This window comes from Cyclopterus lumpus, chromosome 2 (genome assembly GCF_009769545.1).
Source record: "Cyclopterus lumpus isolate fCycLum1 chromosome 2, fCycLum1.pri, whole genome shotgun sequence".
Lineage (NCBI taxonomy): Eukaryota > Metazoa > Chordata > Actinopteri > Perciformes > Cyclopteridae > Cyclopterus > Cyclopterus lumpus.
The window spans coordinates 12,343,363-12,362,852 of NC_046967.1; the positions used below are offsets into that span (position 1 = coordinate 12,343,363).

A 19,490-nucleotide genomic window follows, 5' to 3' on the forward strand; every position below is an offset into this window, starting at 1 on the left:
TCATCTCATCCACAGAGTTTATCCGGATGTTTGTGAAGTCTTTAGATCTCTGTTGTTATGTTATGTACACTTATACTTTTGATTTGTTACTATTTGCTCCTGAACTTCTAATGTTAGCGTTTGTCTTACATGCATGTATTATGAAATACCTTTTTATTTTAACTGGTCACTACAATTACACTCGACACAGCGGTTCATGAAATAGTCACAACATGCAACACATCTTTTGTGTGCATTACTGTTACAGTACGCGACATGACAAAACAGAACCCCTCCAGGAAGGCGTCCCTTTACAACCAGTCCAGTGTTTGTTGGACCCATTGGTACGCAGCTTCTTCCAGTGTCTTCTTAAGTTATGGAAGTTATGTAGGTTCATAAGAGGCTTTGCATGAAGCCACCATGAAGACTGAGTGTTGGGCCATGCCAAGAAAGTTACACACAATTAGCCAAGCTCCCATGTAATTGATCAATGATTAAACAAAACGATGTTTAATGAGAGGAAAATATCATATTATTTGAGAAAAGAATGTCCAATCCCTTATATGCTGCAGAGATAAGTAGGTTCAATCTCCATATGACCAAATGTTAATTCCTAAAATTTGTGAACTGTAAAAAAAGAACTTACTGATGAAGGAAAGAAAAAGCCGTAGGAACTAAGGAGGAAATGAGAAACGTACAAAGGAAGATCAAAACCAAAATCAAGGAATGCGAGACAGCCCACAGGGATGAGATGCCTGCCAGGGTTCACAGACTATTTCAGGAAAGAAACCCAAAGGACAATTTATCTCATTTACTAACGAGCAGGACCTTGTCAATGATTTAAAAAAGCTTTTGTAGTCGATTCCACACCAAGACTTCAGATGAGAGTAACGGTGCATTTCCTCTGCTCAGCACAGAGGGTTCTGCCACAAACTCTGAACCGGACTCGGCAATCAAGTGTTCAACCCTTGCAGACAATTACGGGTTTATTGATCATGACATAACATGGAGACAACACATTGATTATATTTATGGTAAAATATCAAAGTCAATAGCAATACTGTATAAATGTAGAGATGCACTAACTTTTAAGGACTTGCATATAATGTATTGCTCACTTATACTTCCATAAATATCTTATTGTGTGAAGGTGTGGGGGGCAACCTATGAAAAATTAATGAATTCAACAGTCTTGTTACAAAAATGAGCGATACGCATCATGAATAAGGCTGGTTACTATGGTTACTATGAGCAAATTCATTGTTTGTCAGACCTCATGTTATGAAATGTAATAATTCGGTATATTAAAAAATAATGCAGACAATGTACAGAGCTAAAGCAAAGTCACTGCCAGAGTGTGTACATGTACAAAGGTTGTTTAAGTGTAAATATGATTTGAGAGATGTTTGTAAGTTTACTGTACAAAAAGCTAGAAAAGAGATTAAAAGATGTATCCCTAATGTAGGAGTTCAATTATGGAACAACGCTAACATGAATGTAAGAATGGTCAACTCATTTTGGGTTTTCAAAAGGATTGTTTATAAATCTATCTTTGAGGGTTACAAGTGTGAATGAAATATATATATTTTTCTTATACTGTATATCTAATTATCTTGAGGGTTACTTAATTGATAAGAATTTCTGCCTATACCTTTTCCGTCATATTGTTTACTAGATTGTACACAGGCTTTGCTACTTGTATTGTATGTGCTGAATAAAACACACTACAACTACTGAGGTGAAAGAATTTCAGGTACCGCACTAAGTTGGTTCAAATCCTATTTATCAGATCGATCTCAGTTTGTATTTGTAAACGATGAAGCCTCAATGACCACCAACGTTAATCACGGAGTTCCACAAGGTTCTGTGCTTGGACCAATTTTATTAACCTTATATATGCTTCCTTTGGGCAATATTATCAGGAAACACTGCATAAACTTTCATTGCTATGCAGACGATACTCAATTATATCTATCGATCAAACCAGAGGAGACCAACCAGTTCGCTAAAATTCAAGAATGTCTCAAAGACATAAAAACATGGATGACCTGCAACTTCCTGATGTTAAACTCAGACAAAACTGAAGTTATTTTACTGGGCCCTGAACACCTCAGAGATCAATTATTAGTAAAGAGTCAAGCAGGCACAGACAGACAGACGGGTGGCGTTCCTGCTCCTCGTGGGGAGGAGCCTCCGGGCCTCCAGCCTGGTCCAGCAGCACAGACAGTCGAGATGTGACACACCAAGTAGAGTAAGACCTTTATTCTTCTTGTTTGCACAGACAGTGTTTTCTCGCTGTAACTCAGACATCCGGGTGAGTTATGGATTATTCTTTTCCCTGGATGGGTGCGTCAGATGTTTGCTGTCATTGTCCCATCACGCTGTTCCTATAGATTGGACCAAATGAGAACCTATTCTTCAGCCATACAAGCGCCCCTGTGTCCAGGTTCTAACCACAATAGAGCTGCTTCAAAGCAGTGTTTGGGTGGTCCAGCTGAGGACCTGGTCATGAAACACAAAGCTTTTCATCAAAATTAATACTGGCCTGTTATCTCTTATTGAACTTCACTCATTTATTATTAATTATATCAAAACAATGGGCTGCACGGTGGTGTAGTGGCTAGCACAGTCGCCTCACAGCAAGAGGGCCGCGGGTTCGATTCCCGGTCGGAGCGGTCCTTCTGTGTGGAGTTTGCATGTTCTCCCCGTGGCAGCGTGGGTTCTCTCCGGGCTCTCCGGCTTCCTCCCACAGTCCAAAGACATGCTGCAGGTTAATTGATCTCTAAATGTCCCATAGGTGTGAATGTGAGAGTGAATGGTTGTATGTCCCTACATGTGCCCTCGATGGACTGGCGGCCTGTCCAGGGTGTCCCCTGCCTTCGCCCTATGTCAGCTGGGATAGGCTCCAGCGCCCCGCGACCCTAATGAGGATAAGCGGTATTGAAAATGGATGGATGGATGGATATATCAAAACAAAAACGTTTCAAAAATCTGTTCTAAACCAAAAATATATGTTTTTAAGTCTGCGTGTCAATAAGCAATTTCAATGCTACTCTCCCTAAGGGTCTGTTATGTTAGAGTTGGTATTGGGGCCCCTGGCCCGAAGTTATTTAAAATAATTTGGGGGTGTATTTGGCCAGTCACCGTACTGGACTGTCTAAAAGACAGCCTGAGGTCCATAACAGATCAATCATGTTCAGAAGAGGAAAGAGAAGATACATACATTATGATTACAGGTCTAGAAAAGTCTATAACATTTATGAAAAAGACACAATGTCACACCATGTTGTGGACATTTAATAAACAAAAGAAAAGTGGAAATAATACTGTTTCAGCAAACCTTCTACAGGAGAAAGGGAATATTCCTGAGTGGGAGGACCGAGGTAAACGAGGGAAAGCTGAACAGAAACCGTTAAAAGTGAAATGTATAGCGGACAAATGTATGAACTCATATTAAAAAAGCACTATCTCCACGTAAACGTGGTGGTTAGAATTATTGTAACGGATGGTGTGGTGGAAATGGATCCTATGTTCTTCTAAATTTAACTGGGCCCCTGAACTCTGAAAGCAGAGTAACACTCTGCGTTATACAGAGCCCTCTTCAATGTCCCAGTTCTGGTCCACGAGCCAGAGCTTGCATTACCCCACAAGAGAGCTTATAGTACCATATTACCCCACTAGAGAGTTTATAGTACCATATTACCCCACAAGAGAGCTCATAGCACCATATTACCCCACAAGAGAGCTTATAGTACCATATTACCCCACAAGAGAGCTTATAGTACCATATTACCCACTAGAGAGCTTATAGTATCATATTACCCACTAAAGAGCTCATAGTATCATATTACCCCACAAGAGAGCTTATAGTACCATATTACCCCACAAGAGAGTTTATAGTACCATATTACCCACTAAAGAGCTTATAGTACCATATTACCCCACAAGAGAGTTTATAGTACCATATTACCCCACAAGAGAGTTTATAGTACCATATTACCCACTAAAGAGCTTATAGTACCATATTACCCCACAAGAGAGTTTATAGTACCATATTACCCACTAAAGAGCTTATAGTATCATATTACCCCACAAGAGAGCTTATAGTACCATATTACCCCACAAGAGAGTTTATAGTACCATATTACCCACTAAAGAGCTTATAGTACCATATTACCCCACAAGAGAGTTTATAGTACCATATTACCCACTAAAGAGTTTATAGTACCATATTACCCCACAAGAGAGCTTATAGTACCATATTACCCCACAAGAGAGCTTATAGTATCATATTACCCCACAAGAGAGCTTATAGTACCATATTACCCACTAGAGAGCTCATAGTATCATATTACCCCACAAGAGAGCTTATAGTACCATATTACCCACTAGAGAGCTCATAGTATCATATTACCCCACAAGAGAGTTTATAGTACCATATTACCCACTAGAGAGCTCATAGTATCATATTACCCCACAAGAGAGCTTATAGTACCATATTACCCCACAAGAGAGCTTATAGTACCATATTACCCACTAAAGAGCTTATAGTACCATATTACCCCACAAGAGAGCTTATAGTACCATATTACCCCACTAGAGAGCTTATAGTACCATATTACCCCACAAGAGAGCTCATAGTATCATATTACCCCACAAGAGAGCTTATAGTACCATATTACCCCACAAGAGAGCTTATAGTACCATATTACCCCACAAGAGAGTTTATAGTACCATATTACCCACTAAAGAGCTTATAGTACCATATTACCCCACAAGAGAGTTTATAGTACCATATTACCCACTAAAGAGCTTATAGTACCATATTACCCCACAAGAGAGCTTATAGTACCATATTACCCACTAGAGAGCTCATAGTATCATATTACCCCACAAGAGAGCTTATAGTACCATATTACCCCACAAGAGAGCTTATAGTACCATATTACCCACTAAAGAGCTTATAGTACCATATTACCCCACAAGAGAGCTTATAGTACCATATTACCCCACTAGAGAGCTTATAGTACCATATTACCCCACAAGAGAGCTCATAGTATCATATTACCCCACAAGAGAGCTCATAGTACCATATTACCCCACTAGAGAGCTCATAGTACCATATTACCCCACTAGAGAGCTCATAGCACCATATTACCCTACTAGAGAGCTTATAGTACCATATTACCCCACTAGAGAGCTTATAGTAGAGAGCTCATAGCACCATATTACCCTACTAGAGAGCTTATAGTACCATATTACCCCACTAGAGAGCTTATAGTAGAGAGCTCATAGCACCATATTACCCCACTAGAGAGCTTATAGTACCATATTACCCCACTAGAGAGCTTATAGTACCATATTACCCACTATAGAGCTCATAGTAGAGAGCTCATAGCACCATATTACCACACTAGAGAGCTCATAGTAGAGAGCTCATAGCACCATATTACCCCACTAGAGAGCTTATAGTATCATATTACCCCACTAGAGAGCTTATAGTACCATATTACCCCACTAGAGAGCTCATAGTACCATATTACCCACTAGAGAGCTTATAGTACCATATTACCCCACTAGAGAGCTTATAGTACCATATTACCCACTAGAGAGCTTATAGTACCATATTACCCACTAGAGAGCTTATAGTACCATATTACCCACTAGAGAGCTTATAGTACCATATTACCCCACTAGAGAGCTCATAGTACCATATTACCCACTAGAGAGCTTATAGTACCATATTACCCACTAGAGAGCTTATAGTACCATATTACCCACTAGAGAGCTTATAGTACCATATTACCCCACTAGAGAGCTCATAGTACCATATTACCCACTAGAGAGCTTATAGTACCATATTACCCACTAGAGAGCTTATAGTACCATATTACCCACTAGAGAGCTTATAGTACCATATTACCCACTAGAGAGCTTATAGTACCATATTACCCCACTAGAGAGCTTATAGTACCATATTACCCACTAGAGAGCTTATAGTACCATATTACCCCACTAGAGAGCTTATAGTACCATATTACCCACTAGAGAGCTTATAGTACCATATTACCCACTAGAGAGCTTATAGTACCATATTACCCCACTAGAGAGCTTATAGTACCATATTACCCACTAGAGAGCTTATAGTACCATATTACCCCACTAGAGAGCTTATAGTACCATATTACCCACTAGAGAGCTTATAGTACCATATTACCCACTAGAGAGCTTATAGTACCATATTACCCCACTAGAGAGCTTATAGTACCATATTACCCACTAGAGAGCTTATAGTACCATATTACCCCACTAGACAACTGCGTTCACTGAATGCAGGGCTACTTGTGGCTCCAGAAAGTAACAGGGAACCAGAGCCTTCAGCTACCAAGCTGTGGAACCAGCTTCCAATTTTGATATTTATTTTATTATATCTCACACACAAAAACAAAGCAAGTAAGCGTAATGTTAAAATATTCTTTCTGATGGTGCACTGCTTAGACTTGAGGGTTTGAAGTGAACCGATCCTGGAGCTCTGTGAGGAGCATAGTTGAAAGTCTGAGCTGTTAGAAATCGTTGTTCATTGACGCCTCATTGCTCTCTTCTGCCTGCTGAATGTGCTTCCTGTGGCTGCTGGGGTTAGTTGGCATTAGTATTACTGTAAGCTGCTTTCAACAGCGGCCTTATTCCATGGAGGGGCCACGTTGCATTAATAACAAGTTTGGGATACTATGTTTTGAATCTTTTGCACATTTTGCTACATGCTGCATCTTCACATGTCTTCTCCTTGGGAATAATGGAATATTATACCAATGGACCTATAAGTAGTAGTGTGCAACATAACATTTAAATCAATGCCCTCCGCTCCACTGTGTATCGCAGCTAATCCTAAATTCATCTGTCGGACAGATATTGCCTGTTAATATCTGTGTACAGACGTTCATTGAGATTTGGGCTTCATATAGCAGCAACATATATTGTATTGTAACAAATATAGAAAGAGAGGAGAGAGCAGACACGACAGGGAGAGAAAGAGAGAAGCCTACCTTTCTTGTTCTTCCCTCCAGCTACACTTTTGACCGTGATGAGAGTGACGACCAGCAGCCCTCATCCTGAAAGCAGAGCACAGGGAACATGAACATTCAAAAGGGTTGACCCTCACCTCTGGTTATTTCATGTGAAATCATTATCTGGTCCTCTCAGCACACCATCACCACTCATAACAAGCCGACAGGGGACTTCTGAACATTGGCTGTCTTTATATGAGAAAACAAGCACATCAATTGTTTAATGCATCCTAAATATGAAGGGAACATGTTACACACAGCACACATCAGCTACTGGTTATGTTCTTATACAGACATTACAACCCATTTACCAAAATAAGATGTTGGCGTTGAAAACAGCTTTATTTAGACATTAGATAAGAGGACCAGCAGAAGATGGATGCTTTTCACATTGCTTTCAATCCTGGAAAGTCTTAAATCTTCCAGTGAGGACTTCAAGCTTGTCTTCATTAACTACATCCAGCTTTGCCTCAGAAGCACGGACGTCCCCGACTCACCCCACAGGTGATCTGATCGTACGCTACATTTCTTTTCTTTCTTCATTATTTCACTATTTACATGAGAGATACTTTACTTATTCATAAAGCATTTGAACAAAAATGAAATATAGACTAAAGAGATTTAAATAGAAAAACACTCATCTGCCACAAGGTGTGTTGAGGAGCTTTCAACCACATCTTGTGGTTCTCCTCATGGAGAACATGACGGCTGAGCAAAACTACTTCCAAGGTCCAAAACCTTAGAGGTCAATACAATGTGTACGTCACGTTACAATAAAAAATATCATTCCAAACCACTGAAAATCTCGTAATTAATTCCGTAAAACAAAGAGCCAACTAAGCTGCTGGAGCATTGCAGTGGATGTCTCACACAGCAGCCAGGATGCAACTCTGCACTGCTGCTCTAATAACCTGCAGGGATGGAGCTGGAAAGCAGCGCAGCACTTCCTGAGGAAACCACTCCTGGGAATAACAACATATTCCTGGGAATAAAGACCTCGGTCAACCACAGCCTCATTTCTGTGTAATCAGATGCTGAAGAGAAGTTTTTTTTAATGATGTTGCTGATTATAATACAGTAAGACAACTGTGATATGATGACACAACTTGAGGAATAGCATTTACTTCTGAACAAGTTGATGCAACCACGTTGACACGATCAAGTTGACGCGATCAAGTTGACGCGATCAAGTTGACGCGATCAAGTTGACGCGATCAAGTTGACGCAACCTCGTTGACGCGTCAACGCTCGTTGTCCAACAGGCTGTATTAACCCGAAACTGTGTCTGACAAGTCTACATCAAAAGCCCCACGAGGCTGAGGCGAGCTCAAAAGAACAGAGAAAACCAGAAGAGACCAGAAAGAAAGCACGACCTCTGACCCATGTCCCATGACCTATGATCCATGACCCATGTCCTATGTCCTATGACCTCTGACCCATGTCCCATGACCTATGATCCATGACCCATGTCCTATGTCCTATGACCTCTGACCCATGTCCCATGACCTATGATCCATGACCCATGTCCTATGTCCTATGACCTCTGACCCATGTCCCATGTCCTATGATCCATGTCCCATGTCCTATGACCTATGATCCATGTCCCATGTCCCATGACCTATGATCCATGTCCCATGTCCCATGACCTATGATCCATGTCCCATGTCCTATGATCCATGTCCCATGACCTATGATCCATGTCCCATGACCTATGATCCATGTCCCATGACCTATGATCCATGTCCCATGTCCTATGTCCTATGACCTCTGATCCATGTCCCATGTCCTATGATCCATGTCCCATGTCCTATGACCTATGATCCATGTCCCATGTCCCATGACCTATGATCCATGTCCCATGTCCTATGATCCATGTCCCATGTCCTATGACCTATGATCCATGTCCCATGACCTATGACCTATGATCCATGTCCTATGTCCTATGACCTCTGATCCATGTCCCATGACCTATGATCCATGTCCCATGTCCTATGACCTATGATCCATGTCCCATGACCTATGACCTCTGATCCATGTCCCATGTCCTATGATCCATGTCCCATGTCCTATGACCTATGATCCATGTCCCATGTCCCATGACCTATGATCCATGTCCCATGTCCTATGATCCATGTCCCATGTCCTATGACCTATGATCCATGTCCCATGTCCCATGACCTATGATCCATGTCCCATGTCCTATGATCCATGTCCCATGTCCTATGACCTATGATCCATGTCCCATGACCTATGACCTATGATCCATGTCCTATGTCCTATGACCTCTGATCCATGTCCCATGTCCTATGATCCATGTCCCATGTCCTATGACCTATGATCCATGTCCCATGTCCCATGACCTATGATCCATGTCCCATGTCCTATGATCCATGTCCCATGTCCTATGACCTATGATCCATGTCCCATGTCCCATGACCTATGATCCATGTCCCATGACCTATGATCCATGTCCCATGTCCTATGACCTATGACCCATGTCCTATGACCTCTGACCCATGACCCATGTCCCATGTCCCATGTCCTATGATCCATGTCCCATGTCCTATGACCTCTGACCCATGTCCCATGTCCCATGTCCTATGACCTATGATCCATGTCCCATGACCTCTGACCCATGACCCATGTCCCATGTCCTATGACCTATGATCCATGTCCCATGTCCTATGTCCCATGACCTCTGACCCATGACCCATGTCCCATGTCCCATGACCTATGATCCATGTCCCATGTCCTATGACCTCTGACCCATGACCCATGTCCCATGTCCCATGACCTATGATCCATGTCCCATGTCCCATGACCTATGATCCATGTCCCATGTCCCATGACCTATGATCAATGTCCCATGTCCTATGACCTATGTCCCATGACCTATGATCAATGTCCCATGTCCCATGTCCTATGACCTATGATCCATGTCCCATGTCCCATGTCCTATGACCTATGATCCATGTCCCATGTCCCATGACCTATCATCAATGTCCCATGTCCTATGACCTATGTCCCATGACCTATGATCCATGTCCCATGACCTATGATCAATGTCCCATGTCCTATGACCTATGTCCCATGACCTATGATCCATGTCCCATGACCTATGACCTATGACCCATGTCCCATGACCTATGACCAATGTCCCATGTCCTATGACCTATGATCCATGTCCCATGTCCCATGACCTATGTCCCATGACCCATGACTTATGACCCATGTCCCATGACCTATGTCCCATGACCTATGTCCCATGACCCATGACCTATGTCCCATGACCTATGACCTATGATCCATGTCCCATGACCTATGTCCCATGACCTATGACCTATGATCCATGTCCCATGTCCCATGACCTATGACCTATGATCCATGTCCCATGTCCCATGACCTATGTCCCATGACCTATGACCTATGATCCATGTCCCATGACCTATGTCCCATGACCCATGACCTATGATCCATGTCCCATGACCTATGGTGCAACAGAGAGGACGAGTTCAGGAGGCGGTCTGTGTACGTCATTGAAGGATTCTGTGAAGACAAATGAGAGAGAGCCCTTCAGTCCATTATCTGATTGTTTGTGAAGCCAGTGACCATGAAAACACACACACACACACACACACACACACACACACACACACACACACACACACACACACACACACACACACGGCAGGTTCATGTGTGTAAGTGTGCTTCTGCAACATAACAAAAAACCATCAGTAGATCATATCTCCTTTCTATAGGATTTGATATGTGCTCATTCTGCATATTTCACATACTTGTTCATAAAAATTACAGTGAACTACCATACCAGATATTAAAGCAGACTGAATATCCGTATTAAAGATATTAAAGCAGACTGAATATCCATATTAAAGATATTAAAGCAGACTGAATATCTGTATTAAAGATATTAAAGCAGACTGAATATCCATATTAAAGATATTAAAGCAGACTGAATATCTGTATTAAAGATATTAAAGCAGACTGAATATCCATATTAAAGATATTAAAGCAGACTGAATATCTGTATTAAAGATATTAAAGCAGACTGAATATCTGTATTAAAGATATTAAAGCAGACTGAATATCTGTATTAAAGATATTAAAGCAGACTGAATATCCGTATTAAAGATATTAAAGCAGACTGAATATCCATATTAAAGATATTAAAGCAGACTGAATATCTGTATTAAAGATATTAAAGCAGACTGAATATCCGTATTAAAGATATTAAAGCAGACTGAATATCCGTATTAAAGATATTAAAGCAGACTGAATATCTGTATTAAAGATATTAAAGCAGACTGAATATCCATATTAAAGATATTAAAGCAGACTGAATATCCGTATTAAAGATATTAAAGCAGACTGAATATCTGTATTAAAGATATTAAAGCAGACTGAATATCCATATTAAAGATATTAAAGCAGACTGAATATCTGTATTAAAGATATTAAAGCAGACTGAATATCTGTATTAAAGATATTAAAGCAGACTGAATATCCGTATTAAAGATATTAAAGCAGACTGAATATCTGTATTAAAGATATTAAAGCAGACTGAATATCCATATTAAAGATATTAAAGCAGACTGAATATCTGTATTAAAGATATTAAAGCAGACTGAATATCTGTATTAAAGATATTAAAGCAGACTGAATATCCATATTAAAGATATTAAAGCAGACTGAATATCTGTATTAAAGATATTAAAGCAGACTGAATATCCGTATTAAAGATATTAAAGCAGACTGAATATCTGTATTAAAGATATTAAAGCAGACTGAATATCCATATTAAAGATATTAAAGCAGACTGAATATCTGTATTAAAGATATTAAAGCAGACTGAATATCTGTATTAAAGATATTAAAGCAGACTGAATATCCGTATTAAAGATATTAAAGCAGACTGAATATCTGTATTAAAGATATTAAAGCAGACTGAGAATATCCGTATTAAAGATATTAAAGCAGACTGAATATCCGTATTAAAGATATTAAAGCAGACTGAATATCCGTATTAAAGATATTAAAGCAGACTGAATATCCGTATTAAAGATATTAAAGCAGACTGAATATTTAAAGATATTAAAGCAGACCAGGGTTTGATATTGGGGTCATGAGGTCACATCCTATGAACTGTGTGGACCCTGGTTCCGCCAGAACAGGGATGTTTAATGCAGAGGACCGTTAGCAGGATCTATTTGCATATTAATGCATATTATACATCATGTTTATATCCAGTTAACTCAACCACACACATCCTGTTTGACTCTAGATATGATAGTAACTCTACGTATTTAATGGCTCAGTGAATTACTTGAGCTGTGAAGGGTCATAGAAGCATGTTGCACCCTCAGATGGTTGTGAAGATCAATGTTCTGTCGTCACTGTGTGGATGTGCTCCACTTGCTCTCTTCTCTCTGCTCTGATTCCTTCCGTCAGCGCCTCGAGGTCCACGAGACAGAAAGCACACAGAGTGCGTCCTGAAAGCACGTCGGGCGTCCTCGTGGACATGAAAGTAGACAAAGAAATGTTTCTCCAGGGTCGACATGGAATGAGTGTGTCGAGAGACCAGAGGGGAAGAAATGCTTTTCTTCTTCTTCTTCTTCTTCTTCAGTGTCGTCGTGACAGACCTAGACAATATTCTTTCACTCTGTCAGTTACATCACACATATCATGGCACACTGCAAAGAGAGCTCAGTGGATGGAAGGAAGCCCAGGACGGTCCAGAATGGGACAAGGCCAAGCTTCCATGAGACTCGGGATGAAGCCCTGCCTTACGGTACGTACCCAGGAAGCAGCCACGTGTGGACTGGAAGTCCCACGTGACGAGAGTCGCATCCCGCCTACTCGGCTTTTAAGTTACCAAACCAACGGGTTGTGTGGCGAGGGCTTGGAAGTAGCTCAAAGCAGCGTGCGGGTTGACTGCCTCATCACGCGTTCCCCTCAGGGCTCGCCGTAGCTGTACACTCTCAGTACTACAAACCCACATACTGGACCCAGCTTCTGCTGGACCCAGCTCACACACTTCCTTATGCCCAGAAATACAGAGGAGGCCACTGGGGGCCAGGAGGCTGACCAGATGCGGTTGTCTCTAAACTCAGTGCTGGATTCACTGCTGCCATTCTGTGGAGTTTGGTTCTGTGGAGTTTGGTTCTGTGGAGTTTGGTTCTGTGGCGGGTGGCCTGTATCATGGTGAGGAAGCATTGTGAAGATGATCATATTCACAGAGCCCTCTACAGCCACCTTAACATGGTGGAGGAAATTGAGAGGCTCAGTGATCCTGGTTAGGTTGTCAAAGGCACCGGGGAGGATGAGATCCTCCCTGAGATGCTGGACATTGTTGGGTTGTCTTGGCTGTCACGCCTTTTCAATGTCGCATGGGGGTCGGGAACAGTGCCCATGGACTAGCAGACCGGGGTGGTGGTTTGCATTTTCAAAAAGGGGGACCGGAGAGTGTGCTCCAACTATCGTGGTATCACACGACTCAGCCTCCCGAGGAAAGCTTATGCCAGGGTGCTGGAGAGGAGGCTCCGACCCTTGGTCGAACCTCAGATTCAAGAGGAGCAGTCCGGATTCCGTCCCGGTCGTGGAACCGTGGACCAGCTCTTTATCCTCGCAAGACTACTGGAGTTTGCCCAACCAGTCTACATGTGCTTTGAAGGCTTTCGACCAGGTCCAATGGGGGTTTTCTGGGGGGTGCTGCGGGAGTATGGGGTGCCAAACTCATTGCAACAGGCCATCCAGTCTCTGTACACCTGAAGAGCTGTGTTCCCATTCTCAGCATTAAATCAGACACGTTCCCGGTGGGTGTTGGCCTCCGCCAGGGCCACCCTTCATCACCTGTCCTGTTCGTGATTTTAGAGGACAGGATATCTAGGCGCAGCCGGGGGGTGGAGAAGGTCGGGTTTGGGGGTCTTGGGATCGCCTCTCGGCTGTTTGCAGATGATGTGGTCCTGCTGGCCTCCTCGGACCGTGACCTCTGGCATTCACTGGGGCGTTTTACAGCTGAGTCAGCAGCTCCAAATCTGAGGCCATGGTGCTCTGCCGGAAACCGGTGGATTGATTCCTCCCGGTGTGGACAGAGTGCCCACACCAAGCGAAGAAGTTCAAGTATCTCGGGGTCTTGATCATGAGTGAGGGTACGATGGAGCGAGAGATCAACAGGCGCTGCACTGGACCGACTGCACACACATGTCCATGCCTCTCTCCTGAGCACACACACACACACACACACACACACACACGGCTGTTGTTTCTTTGATGGTTGTGTTTCTTATCTCCTCCTTTTATCTTATCCCCAGAATGTGGAGTGGATCTTGATGAAGGGGAATAACAGCAGAGAGCATAACCACGTTGAAGCTTTAATGTATCAGAGAAGCTTTGATGGAATGTAAACACAAATAAAAACTGTGTGATGACACTTAAATGCATCAATCTCAAAGCCTGCAACGAAGACAAGAGGTGACCCGGGTTGTTGTTACTGCCCCACATGAGATGATGGAGTTTGATGACGCTTGGTAAATGAGCAAAGAGTTGGCAGTGTGTCACCAACATAAGATCAGAACTAAAGCTTTCATTATTCATGAGGAATTAGCAATGGGAAATGAATAGAGATGTCACAGGACAATCTCAAACTAAGGCTTGTGACTTCTTCATTTTTACACTGGAGATCCTGCTCTTGGAGCCAGGACCGCCGCCTGCTGGTCCTGGCTACTCGCTCCACTGGAGATCCTGCTCTTGGAGCCAGGACCGCCGCCTGCTGGTCCTGGCTACTCGCTCCACTGGAGATCCTGCTCTTGGAGCCAGGACCGCCGCCTGCTGGTCCTGGCTACTCGCTCCACTGGAGATCCTGCTCTTGGAGCCAGGACCGCCGCCTGCTGGTCCTGGCTACTCGCTCCACGCCACTTCCCCCTGTCACGTTTTATACAAGCAAGAGAAATAAAAATGACACTGATAACACAAGTACAGTCCTTTATATGCAAAGGGAATGAACACAAGCTGTTCCCCATTCATAACTACACAGATAGCCTGAGGCTCTGATTCTCATGACAGCACCGTACTAACATAGAACTAGTACCACACCAGCACCGCCTGGCATCAACACCTGTCTACCGGTGTATTAGTTTCACCTGTATTGGTACAGGACATGGGTCCATCCATACTGGGGGCTTCAGGTGGACCAGTACAGAATGGTGTTCACAGGAAGTGGGACTTTGTGATCTGAACTTTACACAAACTTCAAGCCTTAAACGCTGAGTTGACTTTGCTAGTGTGTCATCCCATATTTATTAAGACAAAAGAAACAAGGTTTCAAATTAACTTTCTTCTTTTATTGTCTTCGTATTAATCTCAAAAACACATTTCACAAATGACAAAGACTTGAATGCACCAATGCAGGAATAGAAAGAGAAGATAGAAGTGTTACCTGTGGACATGAGAGAACACAGACTGCACAGGTTCACGAGGAGCTGCTCGTCAGGAGGCAGGAGACGTGGCTCCAGCCGTGGCTGTGAACAAGTCCTCTACAGAGACCGAGATCCTCAACAGACCTTCTCTGCTCTAATACGAGTGAACAAGGGTTGGACCTGAGCTGGTCAGCTGGTCCTCTCAGTGCTCCTTCAGTACTGAGGACAGCTTCAGTTTGACTTTGCGTGCACCAGAAATGTTCCTCAGTGTTGCTGTTGAACTCATCACAGCTCACATTACACTTTTAATAGCCAAGGATGTGTGTGTACTGTATCTTTAAACGTCAACAAGCTCTAACGTTTGGCACAACAAATTATAATAATCCATAATACAGGATTTGAGACTGGATTTTACAAAAAACAATCATAACAAAATACATTTCCATTTTTCTAAAGTAGACGCACACGCCCATTTGATCTAACTTGACATAACTTATCTTTGGAAATATTAGTCACAAAAAGAATGTCTAAAGTCCAATTCTTCAGCACAGGTACCAGGAATACATCACTTTGATTATTCTCTAACATATGAATCATAATTATCTCTAGAATATGTTGATATAAATCAACTAATAACAGCATGTTCACTATGTTGATGACGTGGTACGGCTGAGGTAAGAAAGAAATTATTGAGACGTTAAAAACCACAGAGCTGCCTTAGTCTGTGTTCAGTCTGGACCACATGAGACCTCCTCCTGATGGTCAGGAGGCCTTATCTCTCTGTGGACATGAGACCACATGAGACCTCCTCCTGATGGTCAGGAGGCCTTATCTCTCTGTGGACATGAGACCACATGAGACCTCCTCCTGATGGTCAGGAGGCCTTATCTCTCTGTGGACATGAGACCTCCTCCTGATGGTCAGGAGCCCTCATCTCTCTGTGGACATGAGACCTCCTCCTGATGGTCAGGAGGCCTTATCTCTCTGTGGACATGAGACCACATGAGACCTCCTCCTGATGGTCAGGAGCCCTCATCTCTCTGTGGACATGAGACCACATGAGACCTCCTCCTGATGGTCAGGAGGCCTTATCTCTCTGTGGACATGAGACCACATGAGACCTCCTCCTGATGGTCAGGAGGCCTTATCTCTCTGTGGACATGAGACCTCCTCCTGATGGTCAGGAGCCCTCATCTCTCTGTGGACATGAGACCTCCTCCTGATGGTCAGGAGGCCTTATCTCTCTGTGGACATGAGACCACATGAGACCTCCTCCTGATGGTCAGGAGGCCTTATCTCTCTGTGGACATGAGACCTCCTCCTGATGGTCAGGAGGCCTTATCTCTCTGTGGACATGAGACCTCCTCCTGATGGTCAGGAGGCCTTATCTCTCTGTGGACATGAGACCACATGAGACCTCCTCCTGATGGTCAGGAGCCCTCATCTCTCTGTGGACATGAGACCACATGAGACCTCCTCCTGATGGTCAGGAGCCCTCATCTCTCTGTGGACATGAGACCTCCTCCTGATGGTCAGGAGCCCTCATCTCTCTGTGGACATGAGACCTCCTCCTGATGGTCAGAAGCCCTCATCTCTCTGTGGACATGAGACTTAGGAAACACTTTGCTCCATTCAAGGTATTACAAAGTTAACTGCAGATATTCAAACATCAAATGTCAACAGTGCGCTGATATTCCATAACCTCAAGGAAACAAAACTTTGTTAGATTGTGACTCCATGGTTGGACATCATTAATTACATTTCCTGAGGATGTTCAACCATGACATGAGCCTTTACTGTCTGACACGAGGCCTTATCACGTTTAGTTCCAGAGTGGAGTCCTTTACATTTCTTTGATACAAAAGAGTTGGAGAAGGAGTAAGTCCGAACATGTGGACTCCCATAAATGGAAATGGTGACTTCATAGGCGTCTCATAATCTCCCTGTTTATCTTCCCCCTCATTGGCATAATATTCAAACCTCAGTGTAACTGTCAATGTCATCATTGTGTTATTGTAGCTATCTGTGTGTCTGTTGAGGATGAGGAGGGAGCTGTGAAGAGTTCCAGCCTTTCAGACTGCCGTCTCCTGGTCTTCTCTTTGGATCATCTGGTAATGCTGTCTGTTCTCCAGATAAGCCGCCAGTTCAGAGTCCTGAGCCTTCTCCGCCCGGTTCTTAGGAGTCTCCCCCTGAAGAAGACACACACAGGTACATTACTGTCTTTCTGTCATTCCCCTTGTACTAAGACAGCTGGTACGCTGTCTACCAAGACCAAAGGCCGACTGTCCTGACCCGCTTCATGGCTGGACCGGGAGCTGTGCTCCAGTTCTCGTGGTGCCACACTAGTCCACCAGTCCATTGCTACTATTTCTCATATCTTTGAACATGAAATTGTTTGGAAAACTTTTTCATTCAAGGTCAAAACCCAGCATAATACAAAAATGAACCAGACAGAACATTTTGCTTCATGCTAAAATATAAGAATACAACATGCTGGAAGGGGGCCAGTCTCTAAACCAGGGGTCACTAAGAGAAAATAAAGAGAATCGAACACATGAATTAACTGATCAACAATGATGTGAACAGAGAGCAGCGGTGTTCTTGTGTTCAATGGAGGACTGCAGTCTGGCAGTGGGGGAGGTAGTCTGTGTTCTTGTGTTCAATGGAGGACTGCAGTCTGGCAGTGGGGGAGGTAGTCTGTGTTCTTGTGTTCAATGGAGGACTGCAGTCTGGCAGTGGGGGAGGTAGTCTGTGTTCTTGTGTTCAATGGAGGACTGCAGCCTGGCAGTGGGGGAGGTAGTCTGTGTTCTTGTGTTCAATGGAGGACTGCAGTCTGTCAGTGGGGGAGGTAGTCTGTGTTCTTGTGTTCAATGGAGGACTGCAGTCTGGCAGTGGGGAGGTAGTCTGTGTTCTTGTGTTCAATGGAGGACTGCAGTCTGGCAGTGGGGGAGGTAGTCTGTGTTCTTGTGTTCAATGGAGGACTGCAGCCTGGCAGTGGGGGAGGTAGTCTGTGTTCTTGTGTTCAATGGAGGACTGCAGTCTGGCAGTGGGGAGGTAGTCTGTGTTCTTGTGTTCAATGGAGGACTGCAGTCTGGCAGTGGGGGAGGTAGTCTGTGTTCTTGTGTTCAATGGAGGACTGCAGTCTGTCAGTGGGGGAGGTAGTCTGTGTTCTTGTGTTCAATGGAGGACTGCAGTCTGGCAGTGGGGAGGTAGTCTGTGTTCTTGTGTTCAATGGAGGACTGCAGTCTGGCAGTGGGGAGGTAGTCTGTGTTCTTGTGTTCAATGGAGGACTGCAGTCTGGCAGTGGGGGAGGTAGTCTGTGTTCTTGTGTTCAATGGAGGACTGCAGCCTGGCAGTGGGGGAGGTAGTCTATGTTCTTGTGTTCAATGGAGGACTGTAGTCTGTCAGTGGGGGAGGTAGTCTGTGTTCTTGTGTTCAATGGAGGACTGCAGCCTGGCAGTGGGGGAGGTAGTCTGTGTTCTTGTGTTCAATGGAGGACTGCAGTCTGTCAGTGGGGGAGGTAGTCTGTGTTCTTGTGTTCAATGGAGGACTGCAGTCTGGCAGTGGGGGAGGTAGTCTATGTTCAATGGAGGACTGCAGCCTGGCAGTGGGGGAGGTGGTCTATGTTATTGTGTTCAATGGAGGACTGCAGTCTGGCAGTGGGGGAGGTAGTCTATGTTCAATGGAGGACTGCAGCCTGGCAGTGGGGGAGGTGGTATATGTTCTTGTGTTCAATGGAGGACTGCAGTCTGGCAGTGGGGGAGGTAGTCTATGTTCAATGGAGGACTGCAGCCTGGCAGTGGGGGAGGTGGTCTATGTTCTTGTGTTCAATGGAGGACTGCAGTCTGGTAGTGGGGGAGGTAGTCTATGTTCTTGTGTTCAATGGAGGACTCCAGCCTGGTAGTGGGGGAGGTGGTCTATGTTATTGTGTTCAATGGAGGACTGCAGTCTGGCAGTGGGGGAGGTAGTCTGTGTTCTTGTGTTCAATGGAGGACTGCAGTCTGGTAGTGGG

General features: G+C 43.8%; 1 protein-coding gene across 12 annotated transcripts in view; it reads right to left on the reverse strand.

Moving 5' to 3' along the window:
• Window positions 1-15,381: 15,381 nt before the first annotated feature.
• The window catches only part of LOC117741240 (diacylglycerol kinase zeta-like), a 61,644-nt gene continuing 57,535 nt past the window's right edge, over window positions 15,382-19,490 (reverse strand). For 6 of the 12 annotated variants that reach the window (XM_034548202.1, XM_034548192.1, XM_034548214.1 and 3 more), the window contains one exon: window positions 15,382-17,667. In XM_034548202.1, coding sequence (XP_034404093.1) covers window positions 17,551-17,667 — 117 coding nt within the window. In that variant the 3' untranslated portion in view covers window positions 15,382-17,550. The remainder of the gene's footprint in view (window positions 17,668-19,490) is intronic. The other 6 variants (XR_004610702.1, XR_004610703.1, XR_004610706.1 and 3 more) reach the window with 6 other exon arrangements.